We start from the raw sequence: 26,570 nt of genomic DNA, 5'->3' as shown, positions 1-26,570 counted from the left end.
TGCAGTCGCGCCAACAACTGTGTTGTTTCATTCGGCACGTACTCATTCTCTGCAGCACAGTAACTCATTAACTAAAGCAGCTGTGAGGAAGACTGTGATTAGTGAGAGAACGGGAGAAAAAGTGCAGGTGGATGGATAGCAGGAAGTCACAGTGTGGGGACAGAAAGGGACTGCGATGAAGGCAAAATGCTGATAAATGTCTCATGTTTTTTGTGTTTGTCCAAATCTATTACATCTTCATCCAACGATGATTCAGCGTTGATAACTTTTGACTTCATTATGTTCTCGTTGGTTGTTGATGCTTATTCAGTGGCGGAGATTTTTTTTTTTTTTTTTTTTTTTTAAACGGCTGTTAAAACAGATTTAAAAGAATCCTGCAGCTGCTCTGGTCTTATGCAGCCTTTAGTTTGTTCCAACGTGGTAAAATACATTTTAAATACATCTTAAATCACTTTGGTGATCCTCTGACTTTCTTCTAGCAGCCAGAAAATTTGTCAAATATTTCAGCTTATTGGCAGATATATCCAAAACTACATTAATCGCATGTGTACTTTGTGTTTAGTGCTTAGTGCTAATTAGCAAATGTTAGCACACTACCATCACAGTGAACATGGGTAAAGTTACACTTGCTCAACATCGACATCTTAAAACATCTATTGGCTGATGCTTGTACAGACACGGAAGTGTGGTTGTATTCTTGCATTAAGAGCAATTTCAGTACATTTACTTATAGTTTGTACTGCGATGGCTCTATCACGTACAGTATTAAAGTTTTCTAACTGGTTAATTCACCGGTATTTCACATAAGTCTGTTGATAGTCTACTTTTTTCCCACGGATGCAAAACCAACCGACCGATCAAAGTGGTACTTTGAAATCAATGGTCAATATCAATAGAAACCACTACAACACTGCAGTAGAGGTAGGAGGGAAAGTAAAGTTAGTATATTATTCAAATTCATGCACATACAATGCAAAAAACAAATTCATCTGCGGCCACTGGTCTTGGAATTTCATTGAATCTCAATAAAGACTTTTATTTTTTTGTACCAAAATAGGCAGTTAGAGCAGGGATAAATATTAGAATATGTTAGATATAGATCCATCTCTGTAATAGATTCTTTGCATCGGTGCTTTACTCTAACAGACAGTGGCATGGTCCCCTGGCTAAAACACACAGCCAGAGTCATACAGAGAGTCCTGTGCAGTCAACTCCACTCAAATATCAATGACAAGTTGGGACGAACATTCTGTTGAGAGATATTAAAGCTTTTAAAATGGTTCAAAACAGTTTATAATTTGGATCTAGGAGCTTGTATGCTGACAGAACTGTCTCTCTGTATGTCCCTGGTCTCCAGTCAGCTTGGAGGAGTCGCCTCGGGGTTGAGGGTGGAGATGGGAAGTTGGTGGCTGACAAGATCCATACAGGGGCTGTGTCACCAAAAGCATCTTGGTATTTCTTATGTCACACTTCACAACACATTTGTTTCAGTTTAGCCCCATTTGTGACTTCACTCTTTTGGCTCTGGTCTGATCTTAAAATATAAGTGGTTGGCATCGTCACCAGCTGCGGGTCATGTACAGGGAGTTTTTAGATTGGGTATCATGCTAGTAGAGCTTCATTGTGGAGAGCAGCTCTCTGCTAACACCAACATGACTAGGAGAGTGGTGAGAGTGAACCAACACAGTGACGACAGAAAGCTAAACAATGAGCTTGATTTAAAGGTCTGAAAATATGAGGACAGGTGAAGATTCAAGTGATAATTCTCTTCAACATCCTCACTACAATCGGAACTTTATGCATTGTTTCATGTACTTACACATAACATTTCAACATTTTAGTTTGACAAAAATACTGGCTATAGTTGCTTTAAGGGAAAAGTCAAAACACATTTTACCTTTTACCAGCAAAGATTTCAGTCTTATTAGATCACAACTCTCTGACTAGAAAGATGATGAAAGCTGATTAAATGTCCACACTCAGGCACTGCTCTTTTTTTTGCTTCTGCAGCAAACATTTACAGCATCTATTTACACCAGCAGTGCTGAAAAGAGAATGAGAAGACAAGTTGATTTCGAGTTTGGTGTTTTACAGTGCAACATAGTGAGGATATGACTCTTTTCTTTTTTGTGTTGGGTGCAAGCAAAGTTTAATATCCTCTGCGGACTATTGTGATGCAAGTTATGCGTCTTGTCTCCCTCTGCTACGAGCAGCAAAGAGTCTGGGACTGCTCCACTCAACAGATGTAAGACATGAGGGTCATGCAACTGACTACTCGTCTTGTCTTGTAGCAACGCCGCTAAAGAGTAAACAGTTCATCAAATTAAGGGCTGTTATTGAAATTTACAGCATTTAGCATTGTTGGTCAAAAACTTTGCAAGGTATCATAACGTCTGCAGTCAGCAAATGCTGTTGAAATAGTGGAATTAAAAGCTAGTTTTGCTCTGTCCAATCATCTTTCTGCAGAAATATAAGATTAACATTTAGGTTTTTCTTCACAGCTTTAAACATGGAGTCACAAATGGGACTAGTTGTATGTGTTTATCATGTGAGCTGGGACTGAAGGCTCAAGCTGATGAATCCAGCATAAAAAAAAACAGAAAAACAGCAACTTTTGTCTGTAGAGCTAATACAGTAGATTAGTAAGTGTTGAGCGTTCAACAAAGGACTTTACCTTCATGGTTTAACTACTCAACAACATCATAACGACTAAGAGTGTGATAACAACCAGACACAACTGAAAAGAAAAGTCAGTGTATCACATTCCAGAAACACTGGGACGGTATGAACTCGAGTCACTCGAAGATGCTTTTAAGAAACCAGCCCTCATTAGTGCAACTACAATAAGAAGAAAGCTATAACGACAACGCTGATGATTATGATTGTGATGACAGGGTTGAAGAAGAAAACCGTTGGAGAGTTCAACTAATGTGACACTGTGAGTGTGGAGGAGAGGAGGAGAGAGATGAAGGCATGAGACAGAGAAGAGGAAGAAGTGGTGAGGAGGCAGATGAGCCTTAGTGGGATGAACACATGGGTAATACAGAGTTTCTCAAATGGACAATCTGAGCCCATATATATCAAACCGCTACAAGGAAAATGTTGGGAATTGAGTAAAAGAACATTGACAAAGTAAATCACTGAGGAGTAAATCCAAAATGGTCTCATTGATTGTGGCGATATATATTGCTGCAAACAAAGTGTTTATTTCAATATAGATTAGATCTAACATATCATTTGTATTTATATTCATCTTTTCTTTTTTCCATTCATCAGACGGAATACTAATAATTACTTTTAATGCAATTGATTATTGTAGGGGTTGTCTGATGTATCTTCTCACCTTGAACTTGTTTTGGTCTTGTTTGTTTATATTTCAGCCAATTTCCTGTCATAATATAATCTACACATAGAAATCCCAACTTATGTATTATCAATGTCAATAGATTTCAGGCTTAAATTCCTTCTTTCGATAAATAAAATGTTCCAAGTTTTTCAAATGTGACAGCAGAATAATGTCACAGAAGGAAATATAAGATAAGAAAAAGTGAGTCAGATATTCAGTAGAATAAATCCATACTTACATACTGATTCTAAGCAGAGGTTTACTTTCTAGGTTTGGAGACAAAAGAATTGATCTGAGATCTAACTGTGACATTGTAAAGCTGCAATGTGATTCTCAGCCGATGTTATACATATTGTCCAAATTTCTGTTTAATAAGTTTGACACATTTGATAAATACGAGCTCAGGAATCCAAATGGACTCTCCACCATCACCACCATTATGTTTGTTTCCTTTTTTTTTTTTTTTGGCTCTGCAAAAAATAGTAATACAATACTCTATACTTGAATTAACTTTTAATTAAGAATTTCTGCTTGCTACATAAAATAATTACGAGTAAGCATCTCACTTATACAAATCCTAAATTACTTTCCATAATTTTCCCTGTACATTAATTTTACTCTAATTCTATTTTGGACTTTGATACCAAAATGCAGGGGCACAATATAAAGTTTTCACCTCATCCTCACAATCTATAAACAGCCAAAAGAGGGACGGAGGTGAGAGAAAGACAAGAATGAGAAACTCCAAACAGGAGAGATGCCATGAAGGAAGACAGACAGGAAAAGAGATCAAGATTTTGTCCCAAAAACATGCTCTTAAAGCTACAGCGTGCAAAAGTCTGCCTCTTGGTGACAATATTATCATTACAAACCCATACATGAATGCATTACCCTTCGGAAATATGAAAACAACAACGACAACAACAATAAGAAGAACAATAATGAAATCAAATCAGATAATGGTACATGTCGCCTTGATTTGAACCACCACCTTAAACATTAAGGAACTGAGCTGTAGGAAGATCCCCCAGGAGGCTGCTGGACAGACATGAGCTCCTCCCGCTTCAGGAAGTAGCAGTGCCAGATAGTCCCAGCCTCGTCCGGCTATATGTGCTTGTGTTAATGTGTGCGCGTGTGTTTGTAGTGATGTCTGTGTAAGAGAGACGAAGGAAGCAGGCTGATAATAGAAAACGAGACAAGTAGAAAGTGTTGAACGAGTGATGCATATGTGAATATGCGTGTGTTTATTCAGAGCCGCTCCTTGGTGGGCACCCAGATGTAAGGACCAGACTGCTCCTCGATGATCAGCTTCACCCGTGAATATATTTCTTCTAGAGAGGAGCCCTGGACTATAGCTGTAGAAAGACAGAAAGAGAACATGTCATTCAGAATTTATAAAAGCTGTAACCCAGTAATCAGATCTTGCATTTTTTTGGATTATGCTTGAAATAGGTTTATGTTATGTTTAAAATTTTACATGCATGGCTTATTTTCTACTTCCTTCTTTCAAATACTCTTAATGGTTTCTGCAGAAACAACTTAAATCTAAGACTTTTAAGACCTTTTATTTTACTGTAGGACTTTTGAAAATATAATGTGTCTCATGTTTTAATTGATAGAACTTTCAGTCATAAGTAAAGTTTATGGCGTTGAACAACAGTTTAAGTAGTTAAATGTGATTGCGCACATTTGAAATATCATAATATTGTTAATATTGATTGTTATTTTAATCATCAATGCAGCTGCTTGTGCTCCCATTGGAGCTGTAGCAAGAGAAATTATGGCTGAGAAAACGACTGCTGCTCCTGTTCCGACATGGAGCCGCTCCAGACAATTCCAAGAACATTAACAGGTTAAGGCAGTTTCTATAAAAATAAGCGTGGGTGCTTTATGATAACTAACCGGTGAAGTATTCTGTAAACTCCTGCTCCAGTTTGACAGCTCTGTCATAGGTCTTCCTCGCCTGCTCTTCAGTGAAACGCTTGTTCATCTCTCTGGGGAAACAGAGAAGACTCGCGCTAAACAACAGAGTTTCATTATACAGGTACAGAAAAAAAACATTACACATTTTTTACATTAAACTAAAATGTCTATAGCCTCACTAACCTCCCTGTGATGTCAGGATGTTGTCAGATGATGGAATGACACTAAACTTTAAATGTATTTGATCTGCAAGGTTAGCACTAATCAAACTACAGCATCAGAGGTTACTATCAAAGTAATGTACATAAAATAAACATTCATTCATTTAACAGTGTTTATGGTTGAGGAAATGATCCTCATTGGATATTGCTTCACTTCTTGTTCACCAGCTTTTATTTTGTAGTCCCTGAGCCATTTCCTGTTTCATAGTTCATTCTGGCAACTTCACCACTCATCACCAGTCCTGAGTGTTTCCATCTGTTCCTCAGCTCTCACCAGATCGTCTCCCTGCATGCATACAGTGAGCTTTCCAGCCATTCTCTGCATTGTGCTTTGGATCTTGGGTAATCTGTTAGTTTATTCCAGTTTACTCCTACCTGCCTGTTACCTGCCTGTTACCTGCCTGTTACCTGCCTGTTACCTGCCTGTTACCTGCCTGTTACCTGCCTGCCAACCTGCCACCCTGCCCACTACCGGCCTGCTGACTCATCGTGTTACCTGCCTATCTTCCACTTCCACCAGACCCAGTTTGGATTTTTGTCCTGTGCATTCTGTGTTGCAAGTCCTCTGTTATTTCTGGATTGTTTAAATTCGATCTCGGATAAGAAAAGTATTGCGGATCTGGGATTGTGTTTATTGGATCATTGATACTGGCAATTGGACTTTGCAACTGTTGAAAAGTTGTGTGTTTACTTCCTGCTACTCGCCTGTGTTTTCCTGCAACAAAAGACACATTCACCTGTACCCTGAGCTGTCCTAAAGAAGTACCACAGCACTCACCTGCAGCCTGACACTCGCTCTGGTACCTCAACTCACCTGGTCGCCCCTCTCCTGGCTCCTTTTTTATTTTGTCTGGCTCCCGACCTACTCACCCTCTATCCGAACTCAACATTCTTTCCCATGTACAAGTGAGCTGTTTCTGGTTTATCTTCATCTTTGCCTCTGAAGAAATCCTATCAGACTCACCTGTCTCTCTCTGTCCTCAGTGTCCAGTCTTTCTCCCGACCTCTCAGAATACTGCCATCGTGAAAACGTGCTCACCAACCTTTAGTTCTTATTGTCAATAAACACTCTTAACCTTTGTTTCTAGGTCCAAATACCAAACCATCACAATTTTCAATATTATGATATTTGAAGGACAGTTCCATTGCAAGAGATTTAAGGCTTGGAAGTTTTTTTTTACCTTGGAAACTGCTACTGACAAAATGATCTCAAACCATACAGTGCAAAGTCCATTTAGTAGCTTGTTATGGAGCTTTCCTCCATATGCCAAAATATTTATCAGCAGATAGGAGCCTGTCCAGTTGTCAACCGTACCTCTAAAGTGCTTTTAAATGTCTTATACATGTTGCTGCTGTTCAGGAACATGTGAAAGTAAAAAAAAGTACTGATTGGATCTGCTGAAAGGATTTAGCTCAAACACAGGGTCTCATACAGGTTACGGAGGTGGTGTTATTGTAGCTTACAGGATGTTTTCGACGGTGCATGGTCTAATGAAGACAGCGATGGGGTGGAGGCCTGCCATCTGGAGACGCTTAATCGCATTCCCTGATACATCCAGTATGCAGTGTTTACCCTGCAAGAGAAACAGTCAGATAAATAGACAGGCAGACATTCTACATGTGCCCTGTTTGCCATCAATCCCACCATTTACTACTGTAATTTCTCTGGCCTCAATCTTCAGTTTGTCTGCATCTCACCTTTTCAGCAACTTCTCTAACAGACTGTATGCTGGTGCCATACAGATGGTTGTTATACTGTCCAGCTTCAATAAATTTGTGTTCTTGAATCTCTCGCTCCATGAGTTCTCTGGAGGACATGAAGTGGTAATCTCTGCCGTCGACTTCGTAGTCTCGTCGCGGCCGCGTTGTATCTAAGGGTTAGGATATGATCTTACTTTGATTAAATTAATAACAAAGCACAGTGTGTATCTTGGGATGCAGCTCGTGTAAATCTTAGTATTAGCTAACTTCAAAAAACAGCAGTAGATACTACGATATGCAGATGGTGGTGCTCCAGTTTCTGTGTCACACCTGACCCCTTTCGAGTTTCTTTGCAGAAAGTTTTTAAGGGAAAAGATTTTTAAGGATATATATTTGAAAGAAAATGAAATATTTCCTAGATCAATTCAATTTAGTCCGATTATATACAGTATGAACTTTAACTTTAATTTCAAGTCTCCCACTGGGCCCCCATTTTAACATTTTTCATTTTCAAGCTGCCTGTCAGGCAAGTCCTCTTCAAACTGTCTGCCAACTCAGAAGTAATGAAAGTATAATAAAACTGCAGCAGACATCTATTCTCATACTCGCCTTTGAGTTTTGTTTTAACGTAAAAAAAAAAAAAAAAAGGCAAAACATCAGCTTTAAATGAGTATGAGCTAAAACAACATAATTCAAGTGTCATCGTTCATTATGGCGTCATTAACCTGATATTTAAAGTTACTAAAGGGGGTTATGATGTAGTTCAGACACTTACGCGGGACACAGGAGCCAAACTTATCAGGGAACTCAGAGATGAGGTCATCGTTGACACGATCTTTCATTGGTCCAAGTATGATGACTGGCCGTGTGTAATTAACTAAGGAAATGACATCAATGCACAAACACAAAATGTTGAGTTAAGCAATGTCAACATAAGCACAACATGCTAGAAGAAATTAAAGCCAGAAATTAAAGTTTTTTTTTTTTAATTCTGTTCAGGGACCGATAAGTAGCTGACTAAAAAATTATGACCTGACTCTGCAGCTCCCCTCAACTATACAGGGCTTATTTTTTGTGTTTCAAATCAATATTTTAGTCTTACTGCCCTCAACCCTACTCTTTTGAGTCACTCTGACTGTTCTCTTCAGCTGTGTTTTGTCAGTGACAAAGCTCTGAGAACACTGAGCAGCTAAGGAGCCAAATATTGCCCATAGGAAGACAAAAGCTACAAAATGAGTAAATTCTGAACTAAAAACTGGACTTAAACTCATAGTACGACATCAAATGAACACCAAGTTACACCAAGTCTGCTGGGTATGTACAGACATGCACAAAATTGTTGCTACCCTTCCACAAAAAAGAAGATATGCACATAAATATAACCAAAAATTTGACTTTGCTTTTGATTTTTAAATAATACAACATATAAAAATGTCCTGGAAAGATTTCTTAGAAAACAATTACAGTTACAGTTGTCAGTTTATTTTGTTTTTTGTAATTGGAGAAAACCCATTGCTCTGCTGTTTGGTTTGGTCTTTGTTGTATTATTCAAAAATATTCTTTTGAATAAAAAAAAGCTAAGTCTGATTTATTTTTCGTTAATTACTATTGTCAGTTTTAAGGTATTTCGAGGTTTTTTATTTGCATTGAAGGATACCAACAGTTTGTCCATGTCAGTAGATAAATAAAAGATTCCAAACACATTAACATTAATATATTATGCTATTGTCAATTATCAAATTATGCTTATAAATACAGTGTTTTGGTGACAAAGTTGCTTCTGCTGCCCCCAAGTGGCCAGAATTGAATAAAACTCTTGGTTATAACAAAGGTTGGCTGCAATAGATGAGCTTCTAGTGACTGAATCAGCAGTGGCGTTAATGTAATTTACAGTAAGGAGTTGGAATGTTGGATATGATTTTGCTTAGCTTAATTATCACAAATGGACTTAAAATATCTTAAATACTTAAAAGATCAAACTAAACCAAAGGAGCAACAACAATAAAATGATAGGCACTGACCTTCCAGCTGCATGACAGGTTGGTAGGTGAGGAAGGTCTCCTCCTGGCCAGCTGTTTAAAAAAAAACAGAAATGATAGACACTGTTAGAAAGAAATATTACACAAGAAATGTAATAAATAATAAATAAATAAATAAATAAATAAATCACACTCCTCCTCTTTTCTACTTTTGGAGTAAAGTTCTTCAACAGCGCTGGAAAAGTAGGCTGGACAAGCAGAGAGAGGTAACTTGCACACACACCCCCACACAAACACACACTGACAAAGACACACTCACATGCACATGACAACATAACAAACACTAAAAACACATGTGCATGTGTTTGCATGACACGCCAACACACAAAGAAACACACATACACAAACCAGCAGCTGAATCAAGCAGCTGAGGTTTGAAACAACCAGGAAGTAGACTGAGCAGTGGTAGGAAGAAGGAGAGAAACAGGAGGACACAGAAAGAGAGAAAGACAGGAGGATCTAGACTTACAGGAACTACTCTCACTATCGCTGGTGCCAGAGGTTACCAGCTCTGGAAGGACAAGACAGTTCAGAGTCAGCAACACACACACACACATACAATCACGCAGATCCACAGAAACACACACTCTTCCAGTGTTTGTATAGCACACAATCACTGTCACACTTGCATTTGTATAAAAAGAAAAGAAAAGAAAACCAAACAAAAAACAAATCCCCAAAAAATCGTCAGCTGCACAATGGTAGAAGTATGTAGACATCTGAACATCTCAGCATACAAAAGACAAAATAACTGCTAAAGTCCTAGAAATAGCTCCTATAAAAAAAGTCATACTTATGAAAAACAGCTGGGATTGTACTTTTTATTGTAAAATAGCTCAAAGTTTGTAAGTACTGGCTTTCTATAAAGATGCAGATGCTTGTACTGTATCAACTCAGATTATCCAGATTATGTGTGATGAAAAGCTGCCACCTTTGTGGTTTTTATGGACCATTTCTCCAGAACAACAGAAGATATTACACACCTGTATTTACACAGTTTGCCCTGCCTGAACACCGTGAACAGTGTTTTAGGAGGCAAAAACACTTTGGTTAATATGCAGCTCGGCCACTGATTGTTTGGTCCAGAATGTTAGACTGTTATATTTAATGTCACTTTAGAACCATTATCTCAGAACAGGACGTCAGACCAAAGTTCTGTACTTTTTACAGCACTACATTTTCCTAACAGCTATAAATAGTTGTTATTTCACAAATGTAAAAAAGAGTGAATTTAGTTCAACCAAAGCTTATTAGGAATTAAAATGCTGGTGGTATTGCATCATAATAATTATCTATTCATATAATATAAATTGTATAGCAATGTAACACTAAAAGACTTCATTTTGGCTGCATGTTGTAATATAACTTGTTGATAACCAATGCTGAATTTTTACTTGAATCCAGCACTAAAAGATAATAATAAAATTGTAGAAATCAGGCTGTGTACATTTCTTTGTACATTTCTGTCCCAGAAATAAACCCTGCATATGCTCAGTCCAGAATTGAGAAGGATGAATTGCAAGAAAGATATTAAAAGCAGAAGAATTTAGTGGAGGTGAATATGACTCTACAGATGAGTGACGGGTAGCTTTGTTTGGGACCTAGAGCTCCATATACTGAGCAGCAAGTGTCACCAATGGACAGGATACCTACCTCTATCATCCTGATCCTGCAGAGAGAGAGAAACAGACAGAGAGCATTAATTATTATACTCAATATGATCATAACTGTATCTCGACTGTTAGCAGAAGTGAACCATTTTTTTTTATGGGTACTCTGTTCCTCACACACAGTTTGAGTGAGCATGACTAATTACACTTTTTTCAAAGCACTGTGCCCAGGAATACAGCATGTGCCAGTATAAGTGTGTGTGTGTGTAAACATTTTTAATTATCATCTCTTCACCATGCAGAGCTGCTGATTGCAGAGATGCCAATTCGCACGGTGCGAGGAAAACAGTGTACGAGCTGACAACACAGTGATATCAATAGCTCGCGTTACACGTGTGTGTGTCAGCCCTCGTCATCATGCTGCGTGAAGTGTGATTAACGTCACGTCAGCACCTCGCCCCTGAAGTCAGAGGGAAACTTTTTACATATCAAAGAGCAAAGTAACACATTGCTAGTTTGCATACTTTTAAATAATTTCTAATTAATAGGCAAATTACATACAGTGCACCTAGTAACAAGTGGTGTGGCCGTCACTAACTAATCCACAGTCATAGAAGTTCTTGACTCACTCCCCATCATAAACAGATCATAAGAATGTGTAATCGGAATGAGTAATCATCAGCATCATCATCGTGATGACTCAACGTCTGGAAAAATCTGTGGATCAGTAGCTATAGCTGTGGAAGTCGGTATAGTAGTGTTGATGCAGTTAAGTATGTATTTTAGTAATGCTACATACAATCAACAGCCAAATATATTTTCAACCTAGAAATGGTAAAAAAAAACCAAAAAACTAATAGTTGTATAATTTTTAATTTATGTGTTGCTGAATTCTCAATTCGAATGGTGCAAGGTGCCAGGAGAATCACACAAACTAAATGTTACTTTTGTTTTACCCTCCAAATATGAAATATAATTTTGTTAATCTAAGTTAGGTGCAGTTATGTGGTTAAAACAACAAGCTGACTGAATTCATCAGAAAATGGAAGCCCACCAAAAGGCAGCTTGGAAGCTGGCTTTAAAACATTCTTGTTATTGCAAAGGGACGGTGGAAGGTTCGTTCATTTGGCAAATTTACCTTAAATTGTATGAGAATTTTTAGAGAGCACATTTTAGTAAGCAGAGTTTAATGTTTTATTTACCAACAATCTGTTGTTATGGATGGAATGAGGACACTTATCTTTTTTCTTCTGACTTGTTTTTATTGCTTTATTTACCACCTTGGCTTTATTACATGAGAGCAGAGCCAGTTGATGTAATCAGTGGTTCTCAAACTTACAGCAGGGTGTTTTGTCTCTAACTGAGCTGTTGTTTGGCTGCCTGCTGTGCTGCTTTACTCAGATCAATCACAGACACAAACACAGACAACAGGAGGCTTAGTCTGCTCTTCTTGGTGGTTTTGTAACTTTAATTAAAATATAATTTGTTGTACAGTCTAATGAATAAGTAATAAGAATACAGATCGTTACGTTTTTTGTTATTATCACAAACGTGTTGGAGAAACTTGCTACTCACCGATCTGTCCTGAGACCTCGAAACTCTGACTATTTTTAACCTCGATCTCTCTTTCTTCTCTGCCCTGTAAGAAAGAAGGACATTGGAAAAAAATCATTATGCGAAATGGAAAAACACTGCAGGTGCCAACAAAGAATAGAAAACTACAGAAGAAAAGTACACAAACACGCAGAATCTGTGTTTATACTCTTCTTTGATGATGTAATTATCGTTATTGGCAGGTATATAAAGGAGAAGTTGCCAAAGATGACAGTTCCCTCTATTATTTCCACATTATTCCTAGGTAGTAACTCTTAAACTGCAAAACTCTACACATTATTTGTTCATTCAAAAGAATTTTTTCTAAGGTGACTGTAAAGATGGCTGGTAATATCCAGTAACACGATGCCTTTGAACACGTAAGAAAACATGATTAAAGTGCTGTAGCCATAGAATGGAAAAGACACTTTGTCTTTATATCACTTCAACCTGCTGTTGTTTAAATTTAAATGTGTCACTTCCTCTGCGGCATCATTTCCTGCTTGCATCCAGGGCTCGAATTTGAAATGAAAGTGAACCTCCAGTGTCTCAGCTAAGAGACCTCTTACCATTTTATAATTTACGTTGAAAAGCCAAATGCATTGTTGTGCAAAGTCTTGCATAATGCGGCTGTTAGCCTCCTATATCGTCAGCAAACACCCAAGCAACTATCACTAAAAACAGACCAGAAGCATTTCAGTCCATAGCAGCAATTGAAATAACAACTAAATGAAAAATGTTGGACTGCAGGCCATTCTTCAGTTTTAATCCCACGTGACAGTCAAAGCAGTGTCTATTCTACTTGAGGAAGAAAGTACAGAAGAAAGAACAGGAAATGGAAACGAGATGGCAAAACAGAGGGGAGAAGAGAAGAGGTGGAAGGAGAGAGAAGGAATTAAGAGTGAAAATAAGAGGGGGAAAGGAGGCGCAAAGAGGAGAAGCAAATGGAGGGAAGGAGTAGGTGATAACAGAAACAGGAAGGAAGACATCAGGAGGAGGAAAGGACAAAGTGCACAGAAGAGAGAAGGGGGTCAGGATGTGTTTCTCAGACCTGATCTCAATTTTTTCCCCTAATATCCTGTGTATAATATGACCTTTCATACAGCACGCAGCCTACAATAAGTAAAGTTATAACAGTCTTTTATTTTCCTTTAACCCTAATGCACCAGGATTCTCTAACCAGCCTCTGTACTGTACATCCCCTATGTCATCTCTGTTAATTTAGCTCACTCCTACTCATCTTGTCGTCTCTAATCCCCCTTTCAATGATTCTGTGTCATTTTAACATTCTCTCCCTTTCCTGCCCTCCGCTCCATCGCTTTTCACAACCCTTCCGTCCCTCCTCGTCGCTTTATCACCTTCCCAGTGTAACAAGACTTAAAGACTTTAGAAACCTTCTCCTGCTCCCACTTCCGACACCTATCAACATCAGTCTGTCACCCCGTCCACAGGGGAAACAAGGAGAGACACAGAGGTGAGAGGAAGGAATATTACTCTTTTTCCACCACGGGTTTACAGTCAGCAGCTTCTACATAATGACGACAACTTGGTTATGGGCCAACAACGAAGTGACACACAGATGTAAATTGAAACTAATTTTAAACTGACAGCACAGGAGCAGCAGTTTGTTCCAGCCTTTATATTGTACTTGTAATAAAGGAAGGGATATTATTACAGTAATGTGATGGCTTTATAATTGTTCATGTTTTATAAACTAACTAAATTGTTTTCTGGCTTCTGTTATCTGTATTATCTAAACATCAAAACAACATGCCACATCTACAACTTCAACTTCAACTGCAGTCATGATTTAAGAACAAATGTTACTTAGCAATTCTTTCTGCAAAGGAAACAGGTTATGGGAATCTGTGTCAGCATTGATGTGTGACATCTAGGCTCTGATCTTGTTTCAGCACCCAGCTCAAGAAAGCCAGATGTGACGACACATCTTGCTTCACAGCAACTTTCCTCCTGGGAAATATTGAATGTTAGCCTGTAGGTGGATGTTGGGGTGAAGGGGCAGTGTTTGAAATGTAATATGAATGGCTGCAGTGCTGAGATGAGTGAAGGTAAAAGCAAACCAAAGTAAGCACAGCACTGATGGCTTAATTATGATCAAATCATTATAACGAGATGCTCTGTCATCCCCTCCCACCGCACATTCCTGCATGAAGTAGCTCACAAGCTTCATTTAACAATCAATGACAATCAATACAATCAATCAATCAACTTGAGAACTCTGACCTCCTATGGCTGGGGATGACTCCGACTTCGGGGGTGTTTGGGGGCGGGGGGCTGAGGTGGCGGGCAGGCCACCACTCTTCTTCGCCAGTGCTGCTCACGTGGAGGATATCCCCGAAGTGAAACGGTAGGGCCTGGCTGGGCATGTTCAGATCTGACGCACTTCCGTCGTAGTCGAACAGCGCTCTAATGGGCAAACACACAAAGGTGGGTTGAAATAAAGAGAGGTTGGTCATTTGATCTTCAGTCCAAATGAGAAAAAAGAATCTTTTAAAATAGAGAAAACTGAAAACTAAAATAAAATGTATAAAACTAGACAGGGACAGATGTGTGTTGTAGCAACGAAGAGCTTGAACAGCTGAGGACTCCTTTCTATGCTACTCTATGCTTGTGCATGCCTGTGTGTGTGTAGGTGTGTGTGTGTGTGTGTGTGTGTATACTTACAATTGTACATGTTTGTCTGTTTGATTGTTTATGTGCATTTGTGTGCTACTACTGTGCATGTTGTGTCTGTGGTGATCTGTGTCTGTGATCACAGAGTTCCAAACCCGTCCAGAGGGAAAAGACCTGGGAAAGTAGGGCGGCAATGGAGTGTGTGTGTGTGTGTGTGTGTGTGTGTGTGTGTGTGTGGGTGCAAAGGAACTAGAGCTGAAATAACTGGAGATCCCCTAAGTCCTTACAGCCTTCATCAATAAAACAGAACACAGACAGAGAAGCTGAAACTGAGAGAGAATGTAAATCACGCAGAGCAGCTGACACCAATATGAAAGTGTGTTTTTAAATAAAATGTTTTGTTGAAGTTAGAATATAAGTTGATTAAGCAAAAAAAAAAAAAAAGATTTGTGAACACTAACCTCAGACTGGCCTCATTAAAGTAGGTTAATGATTGAAACATAGGGTTCGGATGTATTCTAACACAGAGGCGATGTTATAAGCTGAAGGCAGACAGTTCAAATAGTGGTAGAATACTGTGGTCACCCAACCTGATAAAGCTTTAGTCTATAAACACGACTCGTGCACTAGCATGCAGTCACAGGAATCATCAAATAGAATTCACATCAATGTTTAATAAAATCTGTTATTCCCTAATCTATTGGAAACAAGGATTTATATGCTGGACCGTTTGTTTATTGCAGAAAGCGTTAATATTTTTTCCTGTTCAGCTTCACTTGATGTCCTATGACTGTTTTAGCACCAATGGACGTGGAGCAACTTGTTTGAAATTTACATTGTGTTTACAAATTGTCTTCGTCTAAAATAGTCTGGACTTTAAATTTTTTTTTTTAAAGCAAACAGAAAACACACATGCGGAATATTCAAACCAGTAGCAGAGACAGCTCTGTTGTAATTTAATGAGACATTTGGAGATGATTTTGCACGAGTAACATTTGCTAGAGACAGAGATGACATGTCAAGATGTAGTGTAAACATGAAGTGCAGCGTTGTGTTTACATTAGTGGGTCCATAAAAACACACACTAAAAAGGGCAGCTGTCAGACGGGAGTCTATAAATTACTTTTATTATCTATATGGTGTCATCACTCCACAGAGATGCTCATTAGTGAAGAAAATGAGAATTACAGCAAAGAGAGTCCCACACATCCCCGGTGGTTTTGCAGCCAGTATGTCCCACTGACGGAGAGCGTGTCATTGATGTAACTGGAAATCAATTACCAGTTTTCAGTCATTTGAATTCCCGTGTGAAACATCATGTGAAAAAACACATCAATTACTGTTTTATACAGTATGTACAGTGGGTTTAGCAAATAAAATATAGAAAAAGTGAATATATATACTGAATATAAACCACACTTAATGCAGAGCAGCAGAAGATGGATCTTTGGGAGTGGAAACAGAAATACAGTGACTTTTATTAACAAATTCTGGATTATCAGAATTAAAGTCACCTTATAAAATCAATAAAAAAGTTTAATATTTACTTTTTAAGAAGCCAATGTCTGGGTTATTTTGGACTTCAAAATACATGGCAGTGGATCAGTCCTGCGGAGAACGGTATCATTTTCCAGGGCCCTGAGAGATGCTGTATTCCTATAGGGATGAATCCAGAATCCCATCAGTGCTTTGCTATAAATCCACTGATTAGAGCATCACAGACTATTTTCATGCCAGATGTAAATTTTATGTTTTATATTATTATTGTTTAAAATTTTATTATTGTTTCAGTTTTAAGGCGAATCAAAATCTATTGTTTAGTTTTAAGGTGGTCATGACTTTATTTTTTATAATTCCTGCCTAATCTATGTGAACTACACAGTTACAAAGCCAAGCTATCCAGCCACACAGGGTGTTTAAAATAGTGCCATGATGGTGTGAATGTAAAGTGAGAAGACAGTGGGAGACAGAAATAGAGGTGAGGACACACACACACACACACCTTACCTTCCTTCAGTGTCATTTTCAAGGATAGGTTAGTCTGTCTTTCACTCAAAACACATGCACTGTATACAGTATGATACAAACTGCCCCACTGCAGTCAGGCTCACACACACACAAACATGCATGAAAACACACACATACAGCAGCCCAGAGCACAGGACACCCCCATTCTGTCATGTGCTGACAGCCTCAGTTCATCCTATCAGGTGCCAGTCTGGGACTTCCTTTTTAATATTTGCTGGCTGATTGGCAGGAACATCTTATGTGACAATGATTTATTATGTGGGTTGTTAAGGGGGGGGATTACTAGATTATCCTATACAACATTAAAGACAAGGCTTGGAGAAGCACTGTTGTTAAGATGAAGCATTTAAACTCATTAACTTAAACATGGCGTCTGAAACAACGATGTTTTTATCGAATTCTCACCTAATGGTTTATGAGTTCTAATTGTTTTCAGTGTTTATCTGAGAATATATCCGAAAATCAGTTTATCCAGCAATAAGGCTTTCAGTCCATCCATCACTTTGTAGATATAGCTCAGCATCTATTCTATGAATTACCATGATTTTATTCAAACAAATGTGTCTTTATGTCTCATAAACTTTTTGTTGAAGTCAGACCCACAGAGGAACCCTTCATTTCAGCAACCTCTGCTTGATTGGTGCTGTACATTTTGCAGCATTTGTTTTTATTTATAATGACTAGTAACTGGATGGCTGTGTAAAGTGTGGTGGAGTGCAGTAGATGGTAGAAGAGCAGAACAGGGAGAGGCAGGGCCGGGTAGCACAAGCTTAAGTTGCATATTGTTGGTCTATGTAATGGCATTCCCATCATCCTCAGCTGTTACTTTATACTAATACACTAGTGCTAATCTTGTTAAAACAGCTACAGCAACTCATTATACCACTGCTTTACTTAAAATAAGCTTAAAGTGGAGTAACTTGGATGATATGAAAACAATTTATAAGCATATTAACGCATGGCTATTTTAGTTTTTTTAATGAGCAGTGGACAAGTACTGTCCCTTCAGTTTTAAGTAAAAAACAAAACAAAACATTTGTGCTCTCTTATTTTATAATAATGGTAATCGTGATGATCATCCCGAAGTGGATCATTTGATTCACTGGTGGGTCATTAAAGGATTTTCAAAGCATTGGGTTGAGTCCACTAACAATGACATTAACACACTCTAAGAAATTAATAAAAAAACAGACCAATCAGAATAAACAATGAATTATATTTAGCTGGATAAACAATAAAACAATTGATATGGGTCAATTGAGTATGTGTTTTGTCAGTCAAACCAGATGACCAGTCAGTCTGATAAACCTCTCCTACGTGGCTGAATGTGACCTTTAGCCTCTAGCTCCTAGTGCAAACTCAGACCTCAGTCCTGCTGGTTCTCTGTGACTCAGGCTCTGTGTTTGAGACACTGTGAGTAGTTCAAGGTGACTGCCCCAGCTGCTCCTGCTGCCTATTCCTTCCAGCCCACTTGCACAAAGTGTTTCTTCCATGAAGAGCATTTCAGCATTTTCTGACACTAGTTTAAATTTAGAGTTTTGTATTTTTGGTAACATAAATAAATGAAACTGAAAGCGTTTCTGCACTAATTTTGTACAAAATGCCTTTGATCATGTCGAACTAAAGCAAATACTGATTTGAGTAAACTGTAAAGTCTGACTTGACAGGCTTTTTACGAATTAGCATTTACAAACAGTATAAAAAACAGATACAGAGTATATGAAATATTGTAAAACCATAAACCTCATTCAAAACCTAAAATTACAGTGTAAAAATAAAAATAAAAATTGTTACAGAATAAACATTATATAATATACTTCGCTGGAAGATAACTACCAATTTTAAGGTAAATACAATATGTGTTTGAGTTAACTGAGGGTTTGAATTACTGGCAGATACCATTACTGATATTTGCTATTTGACAAGATTTCAAATCATTTTCTGTTGGTTGTGTTGTTGTTGGTTTCAAATGGTTGTGTCCCTAAAGCTTCACTAGAGGATTGAATCATTAGTGCTACCATCAGAGCTGCTATTCCTGTCTATTTTCCACTTTATTGATCTTCCAAGAGCTTCAGCATCACTTATCTGGACGCAGCAGTGTAAGGCTGCATCAATATTTGAAATACTTTCATCTGTGTGAGGAAAATCTCTTAAAACTGGTTTAAGGCCGAAACTGCTTCTGGGCTCTGCAGAGGAAATTAAGGAGGCGGGGTGATCCAGAAAAGACTGCAGGACGAGCAAGGATAAAGTCCCTTTCAGACATGGAATTCAGACATGTTCCAGACTTTCTCTGGGGGTGGATGTATTTGCGAACGCAAATGCACAAGTCTGCTGGCCCTGACGATACTCGAATTTTACCCAGCTTGCTCCCTAGTGCAAAGTCTGGATTATCTCCAACCGAGTTATTTGTGAATAGAGGAGGTAATACACCATGAGTGAGTGGGCGTGTTGATGAAATCCATTTCCTGCGACTGCCACAAAACCGGGCAAATACAAAGACCCGAAGGTGAAGAAGTCATTCATTCAACCTACCAACTCAACAACTGTCGAACTGGAAGGACAATGAAATTCGTGAATGTCTGTCTGTAAGGGCAGACTTGGAAATCGTCAAAAAAATACAAGGAACAGCACGATATTGTGTGGTATATATGTGGTATATATGACCAGATTACAAAGCAAAACACTGTCAGATTTTTTTTTTGCGTCATGTCCCACCCCCTGCTCAAAGTGCCCAAGCAACCACTCCTGTCCCAATTACAAGTGAGAACGCATCTCACACGGACTATCTCCTGATGTTGGCTACATGTCTGAAAGGGAAACTCCAGACAATGTCAGGACTTGATCCTCCTGACATTCTCTGGAGTTCATGTTTGAAACAGGCTTAAGACTGGCACAATGACAGAGGGACACACACACACACACACACTGATAGAGATCGAGAGACAGAGTTGACAAGCAGTGGATGTGTTTTTGTGTGTGAGTGAGACAGTGTTTGCCAGACAATCTAATGTGATTTTAGATGTGATATCCTCTCTATAAGTGTCTCACACACACACACACACACACACACATCCCCCCACACACAAAATGTGGACAGCTGAGATAAGACCTTATAATAGTTGTGTCACACTGAAGGACACTAGACAATCAGTCACCTCTGTCTGCTGTGTGCCTGTGTGTGTGTGTGTGTGTGTTTGTTACCTGACATAAAGTATGCGTTTCTGTGTGGAGCGGAGCGACGTGGAGCTGGAACTGACACTGCTGGTCATCATCTGTTCCCTCAGGTCATGGATCTTTGCCTCGAAACGACTGTACTCTTCACACAGGGAGACACACAAAGGAAATAACCATTATTAGAGCCAGCAGACTTTAGAGGACAGACGATACCTTTATGGTTCACAGCTTTGGCATAGGCCTGGTCCTTTTCTGTTGAATATGACATCCCCTTTAAAATATTCCTTGAATCTACTATTTAAATATTTACAGAGAATCTAATTCAAGCTACTCTTACAAGCTACCTGTTACTCCACATTAGATGCAGTTAAGTAGCTTTTTCTCAAGTGATTTTTCACCATTGCTCAGTAGTTCAGAAACCAAACTGCAGGCTGCGGATCAAATGGAAGTGATGAAACATGAACACAACTTTACAGCCGATGTAAGTATACACACAGTGTTACAACACATTTCTTAAAAAATGGCTGTAGCGCAAATAAAAACTGCAAGGAATTTCTTTATCCATGTTCAAATGCAGAAGGAAATCTCAGTGCTGGATCGGCTGCAAAACTCCGCTTTTAATGCACACACACACACACACACACACACACGCAGATTCACATAGTGATCTGTCAAAACATCCTCTCCAGCCATAATCTAATAGTCTGTTTGATCTGAATATTAACTCCTGTTACATCAGAACGCCAACCAAGTCAATAACATCACCAACAAAAACACTTGAACTCCTTTAAAAAAAAAAAAATCATTATTTTTATTCTGATTCATGCATGATGTAACACTGAATATGAGTGTATTAATTAATATAAATACATCCTGAAGGGTTGATGCTAGTGGTTTGAATCACACTTAACTGCTCTTCGTTTTCACCGAGACCCTTAATTTTCCTGCCGCAACATTTTGTATTTACACGAAGAACCGGATAAAACCAGATAATAAATAAAACAGACGTGACAGGGGAGGCCAAGAATTCATTAGGCGAGGGAGTTCTCCTGCTGGCACAGTAACTAATATAACTAAATAAGATTGTCATCTAGAGTATCACATTGTTTGGAAATAAATGTTTTTGTGACAGCTACCATAATTATATAAAGCCATAATTCAGATCAGTGCTATCGTACACAGCAGACACTTCAGAGGAAATCTGAAATCAGCTGCTTCCGTTTCACCAGCACTGCTGTTGTGTTCATGTCCACAAGCACGCGCCACTGGACAAAGGCCCACAGAATTACTATAATACAGGTCGGGTTTTTAATACTCGCTGCGTTGTGAGGACAACCAATCAGAAGCTGAGTGAATGAAGTCAGTCAACACAATAAGTACGACTCAGGGTGCAGCCAAACACAAACCAGCATATAAACACAACTTGGTTCCTGGCAGGTTTGTCTCAAAACTCTGATCTGTCCTTCTCTGGTCTGACTGCCCTGGTCCTCTGCTGCTGGTGCCACCAGGTAACTCTAATTAATGTTGAAATTATCGTTCATAAAAGTCCTGGCATATGGTTTCTCAGCTGATAAGGAACTGAAATGATCTTACAGTTTTGTGGTGTGTGAACAAAATGTACTAATGCAATGCAATCAACATAGTTTTAGTGTTTTCCCTGTTTTATAATGTCTGTCACCTATTTTATATTAGGTTCTGATCTAGAGTCTTATTGAAATTATGATATTTTATGTTATTATGATTTTTAAGTGAGTGCTGTGTGTAAATGTGCTACCTCTGAGGGTGTGTTGTGCTGAACATGTTTTTTAAATGTTCTGTTCTAAACAAAGTTCAGCTTTTCTCAACTTTTCCCTGTAGAGCAGCTGGGCTCCGCTCGCATCTGAAGCCCACAGTGGGTGTAACGAAGCAGCACAGCTGGATTTTCATTGACAGCCAATAGGCAGCTGCTGCTGGCCCAGACTTTTGTAGCTTTTGGTGCATCAATGTTATTTCGGTGAGATACGTGGCCCAGTCTACAAAGTAGCTGTGATTACTTTACATTTTGTTGTGAATATCAAGGAACCATTTAAAAGTTTAGCAGCAGTGCTGGTACGTTTAGCAGCGGCGATGCACCTGCTAAATTAATATAGGGGAAACGTTGCATTAAACATGCACAGTGATTTCACACAGGAATGTTGAAGTGCTACAAAACTCCAGCACTGGAAACACACAAGGAAATAAAATTCAGTAAACGTTCGGGGAAAACAAGTCATTATGAAATTACTGAATTGCATGCTGTTGAAGTCTGGCCAGCTGACTATGTTTCATCTTATCTAAATACAGTCATTGTCCTGTCACAGAAAATTGCCCTTCTCTTGATGGTCATTAGTCAACATAATAAACATAACACATCTTCATGAGAGCAGTGAAAATTTTACATGTGCACAATTTATTACTTTAATATGATAACTACTTACATTTGGTTCTTTTTAAAGCTGTCCAAATTTCATTTTCACAAATGCATGTGTTCATGCTGTATACAAGTACAACAATGACTTTTCAAGCAGCACTTTCGCTCTAATTGCCCGGACCTGCTGTATTTTCATCTCACTTGAATGACAAGTAGTAAATTGCTAGAGAGCAACCAGTTGGCCAATCAATGCAAAGTGTAATGATTTGGTCACACACCCATTTTTAAATCTAGTAGACAAAAAAAATAATAATAATAATTGTGCTCTGCTTAGTGACGTAAATATCTAATTGGCCAATGACATGAAAGGAACTCAATGCTTTCCGGCATGTAGACACGGTCAAGATGATCTGCTGTAGTTCGATTTGAGCATCAGATTGAGTTTGGTTGTTTTGTTGTTGCCAGACGAGCTGTATTTAAAAAAAACTACTGATCTACTGGGATTTTCAAGAACAGGTGAAAATGTGTTATGGATGCCAGAGATCAGAGGAGATTGTCCAGACTGGTTCAAGCTAAATGGACAACGGAAGATTGAAAGAATTTGGTCTAAATAACAAGAAAGCATGGATTTATTAAGCCGTTTATCAACAGGTTAGACTGGTGATGGGGCTGTAACTGCGTGGGGGATAGTCTTTTGGCAAACTCTGGGCCCCTTAGTACCAACTGAGTATTGTTTAAATGCCTACAGTGCCACAGCCTCCAGTACCCGAGTGTTGTTGCTGACCTTGTGAATTCCTTAATGACCACAGCGTACTCATCTTTTATGGCTACTTCCGGCAGGATAACGCACTATGTCACATAGCTAAAACAAACTCAAACGGGTTTCTTGAACATGACAATGAGCTCCCTGTGCGCCAATGACCTCCACCATCCCTAGATCTCAATACAATAGAACATCTTAGGGATGTTGTGGAACAGGAAACCCGCATCTGATGGTTTTCTGCTCTTAACACCACACAGCTTCCCAGAAAGCTCTAAACCAACACGCAGATGACAACGCCGCTGGCAATATGCCCGTATAAATCCTTCTGAAGGATGTCCCTGGATGTGTGTGTGTGTGTGTGTGTGTGTCTGAACCTTTACTGTGAAATTGAATTAACCCTGATTAATTCAATCATATTCAAGGTGCACACGGTCATGCACAAGTAGAACCCCCCCCATACTGATCTGGAACCTGCGGTAGCTCCTGTTTTTTCTTTTTCGCTCCCTCTTTCCTTATTTCCTATACGCATACTAGTCTATAAACAACACTAGCTTTGAAAGATCTAGACTCAATGATTCATCCATGGATGTTAATCACATTTTATCTCTATGTATTTTTACAGTAATTTACAGCATTTTATGCTGTTTGCAGACTGCAAGAAATAAATTGAATTAGATTGTGATTTTAAATTTTGGTAGCACACAGGGGAAAAAACACTGGCTCTAATCTTTCCACAATCAGAGGAAAATCAAAGTGACCTTTTACTAAAAGTGTAGCACCATACATATTTTCATTGCTGACCTGAGCATTTTCAATCTAAGCTCTAATCCATTATAAACTGATGGATTAACGCCGAATGTTTCAGCAGACACTACATGCCACAGAGTGATCGCACACATCAAAATCACCAGACGTGAACTTTAACATCATCTGCATTAAATTGTTTATGTAAACACACAGCAGGATGAACAGAAATGGACAGAAATGGATGGTTACAACATGACAGTAAAAGAGAAAAAGAGGAGGAGAAGGAGAAGAAACCGATTAATGATTCTAGGCTGCAGCTCTGATCAATTGTTTTAAGACCAAAGTTGAGAGTTGGTGCTGAGAATTCAATAATCTATTATTTTCTTCTTTTTTTTAATTCTAGCACCAGAACAAAACTAAGCAAAAGTTCAAGCAGTGGATCTGAAAACACAAATAATAAATCACGACTGTTTCTTCTTTTCAGACAATTCTAACACAGTCACTAGGCCGAACAATCTGCAGGAGCCAACATGTTAATGCTGCATCACTGGTCATTAAGGATATAACACAGTGTTAGAGCCGTGCAGATTCACCAGAACAGGTCTGTCTTCTTTACTCTAGCTTTACCACAAGACAGCAAAATATTTAACACCCCTTAATTAAAGTATAGCAATGCTAAAATTAAAGTTAAGGTCAGAATGTTAATTACCAAATCAGATCTATCTCTCCCAACTCCCGCTCAGTTGTACTCACACGCTGCTTGCAGACAGGCAGCCCCAATGTCCGCACGATATGATGCCGGCACACTGGCTCTCAGATCAGTGTCTGAGTGAGTGAAAGTAAGGGTTAGAAGCTTAGAGTCCCGGGGTGGGAACGAGAGACAGAGCAGAGACAGAGAAGGAGAGCAGATGTGTGTGAAAGAGAGATGATGGTGATGATGATGATGATGATGATGATGATGATGGAAAAGCTCTAACGTCAGTTCCACTTTGGGTTCAGCATGTGAGAGAGCCAGAGTGGAAAGATGTACGAGCGTGTGTGTGAAGGTATGAAGTACTGTGTGTGTGTGTGTGTGTATGTGTGTGACATGGAGAGGAAATGTGTGTATGTGTAAAATCAGTCCAGCGCTGCTCAGCTGCCACAGAAACAACAGATGCTAACTCACTCACCACACCACACTCTTGTTCTCTTGTTCGCTGGTGTGTTCATTTGCTCCTCCCTCTCTTTGACAGCAGCTTGCTGTAGGGTGGAGACACACACACACACACGCGCGCACACACACACACGCGCTCGCACACACACACAGAGAGACGCAGATAGGCACTCACAGACACACACGCTGTTTCCTTAGGTCACTCATGCAGGAAGCTGCGTTGATGCCAGGCTCTCCTGCCCTACTTTGGCCCAGGGAATTGGTCGACACGCCACACTCACACAGACACAGTAAGGCATAAACAAGCATTCTGAATATTGATTTTTGGGATGTTGATTTTAATAGCACAGTTCATACTTCTTAAATCAATTTCCCGTTTGATTTATATGGAAAATGTGAAAACAATCCAAAAAAAAAAAAAAAGGAAACTAACATCTGTCTAATTAAGTACAAGGCATTAAACTCTTTCTGCTCTGCATGATTTATGTCTTTCTGTGTCTCCATCTGTCTCACTTTCCCTTCGTCTTCACTTTCCAGTTTCTTCTCATTTAAAGCTACTTTTCTTTAGATTTTCTGGCTTATACCAATTATACACACCCTTGCATACATATATGTGACCTATTATAAATACGATATATGTCTGACAATGCCATCATTGTCATGGCCAGCGCCCAAATTTTGGTATCCATTCACTTGACCTGACTAATATTCTGTCCCAATGAGCCAGTTGTGCCGATAAGCTTCCTTAAAGACCGATTTATATTTGCTTGTCTTTCTCTGGTCATGAAATTCCAGCCCACACATCAAAATCAGCAAATAGAAAGTTTCACACCCAGACCTTCCAACTTCTCTGTCAACACGTCTAAATGCAGCACCATCGGAGTAGGAGCAAACGCAACATACAGACACAAATGTAGGAAGATAGAGGCGGATAACAAGACATATCGGGGAGAGGGATGGGAAAGGGCGACGAGAGGAAGAGTAGGGGAAACGGAGGGGTTGGAATGGGGGAGGGGTGATGACAAAGACTAATGGCTCTGGGGCTCATATTCCCCTCCCTCCTTCATTTACCTCTCCTCTCCTCTCTCCCCTTGTCTCCTTTCTCTAGAGGAGTATTGTTTCTCCATTCAGCAGCCGGCAGAGCTGCCAAAGACCTTTTGTGCATTGTGCAGATTCAGTGCAATCTAAATTGCAGGAGATGGGCGTCTTTAGGTTATGTGCATTGCACCAATTTTTCCCTTTCAGATCC

At 39.1% G+C, this 26,570-nt stretch overlaps 1 protein-coding gene across 16 annotated transcripts in view; it reads right to left on the bottom strand.

Moving 5' to 3' along the window:
• Positions 1–1,002: 1,002 nt before the first annotated feature.
• The window catches only part of LOC137132003 (discs large homolog 1-like protein), a 103,710-nt gene continuing 78,142 nt past the window's right edge, over positions 1,003–26,570 (bottom strand). For 10 of the 16 annotated variants that reach the window (XM_067513989.1, XM_067513993.1, XM_067513994.1 and 7 more), the window contains 11 exons: positions 20,297–20,411; positions 14,678–14,860; positions 12,416–12,479; positions 10,884–10,899; positions 9,700–9,741; positions 9,213–9,263; positions 7,967–8,068; positions 7,189–7,361; positions 6,955–7,064; positions 5,249–5,340; positions 1,003–4,701 (listed from right to left, as the gene is read on the bottom strand). In XM_067513989.1, coding sequence (XP_067370090.1) covers positions 4,595–4,701; positions 5,249–5,340; positions 6,955–7,064; positions 7,189–7,361; positions 7,967–8,068; positions 9,213–9,263; positions 9,700–9,741; positions 10,884–10,899; positions 12,416–12,479; positions 14,678–14,860; positions 20,297–20,411 — 1,055 coding nt within the window. In that variant the 3' untranslated portion in view covers positions 1,003–4,594. The other 6 variants (XM_067513991.1, XM_067513995.1, XM_067514002.1 and 3 more) reach the window with 5 other exon arrangements.

This window comes from Channa argus, chromosome 8 (assembly GCF_033026475.1).
Source record: "Channa argus isolate prfri chromosome 8, Channa argus male v1.0, whole genome shotgun sequence".
Classification (NCBI taxonomy): domain Eukaryota; kingdom Metazoa; phylum Chordata; class Actinopteri; order Anabantiformes; family Channidae; genus Channa; species Channa argus.
This window is presented reverse-complemented; position numbering and strand designations above follow the sequence as displayed.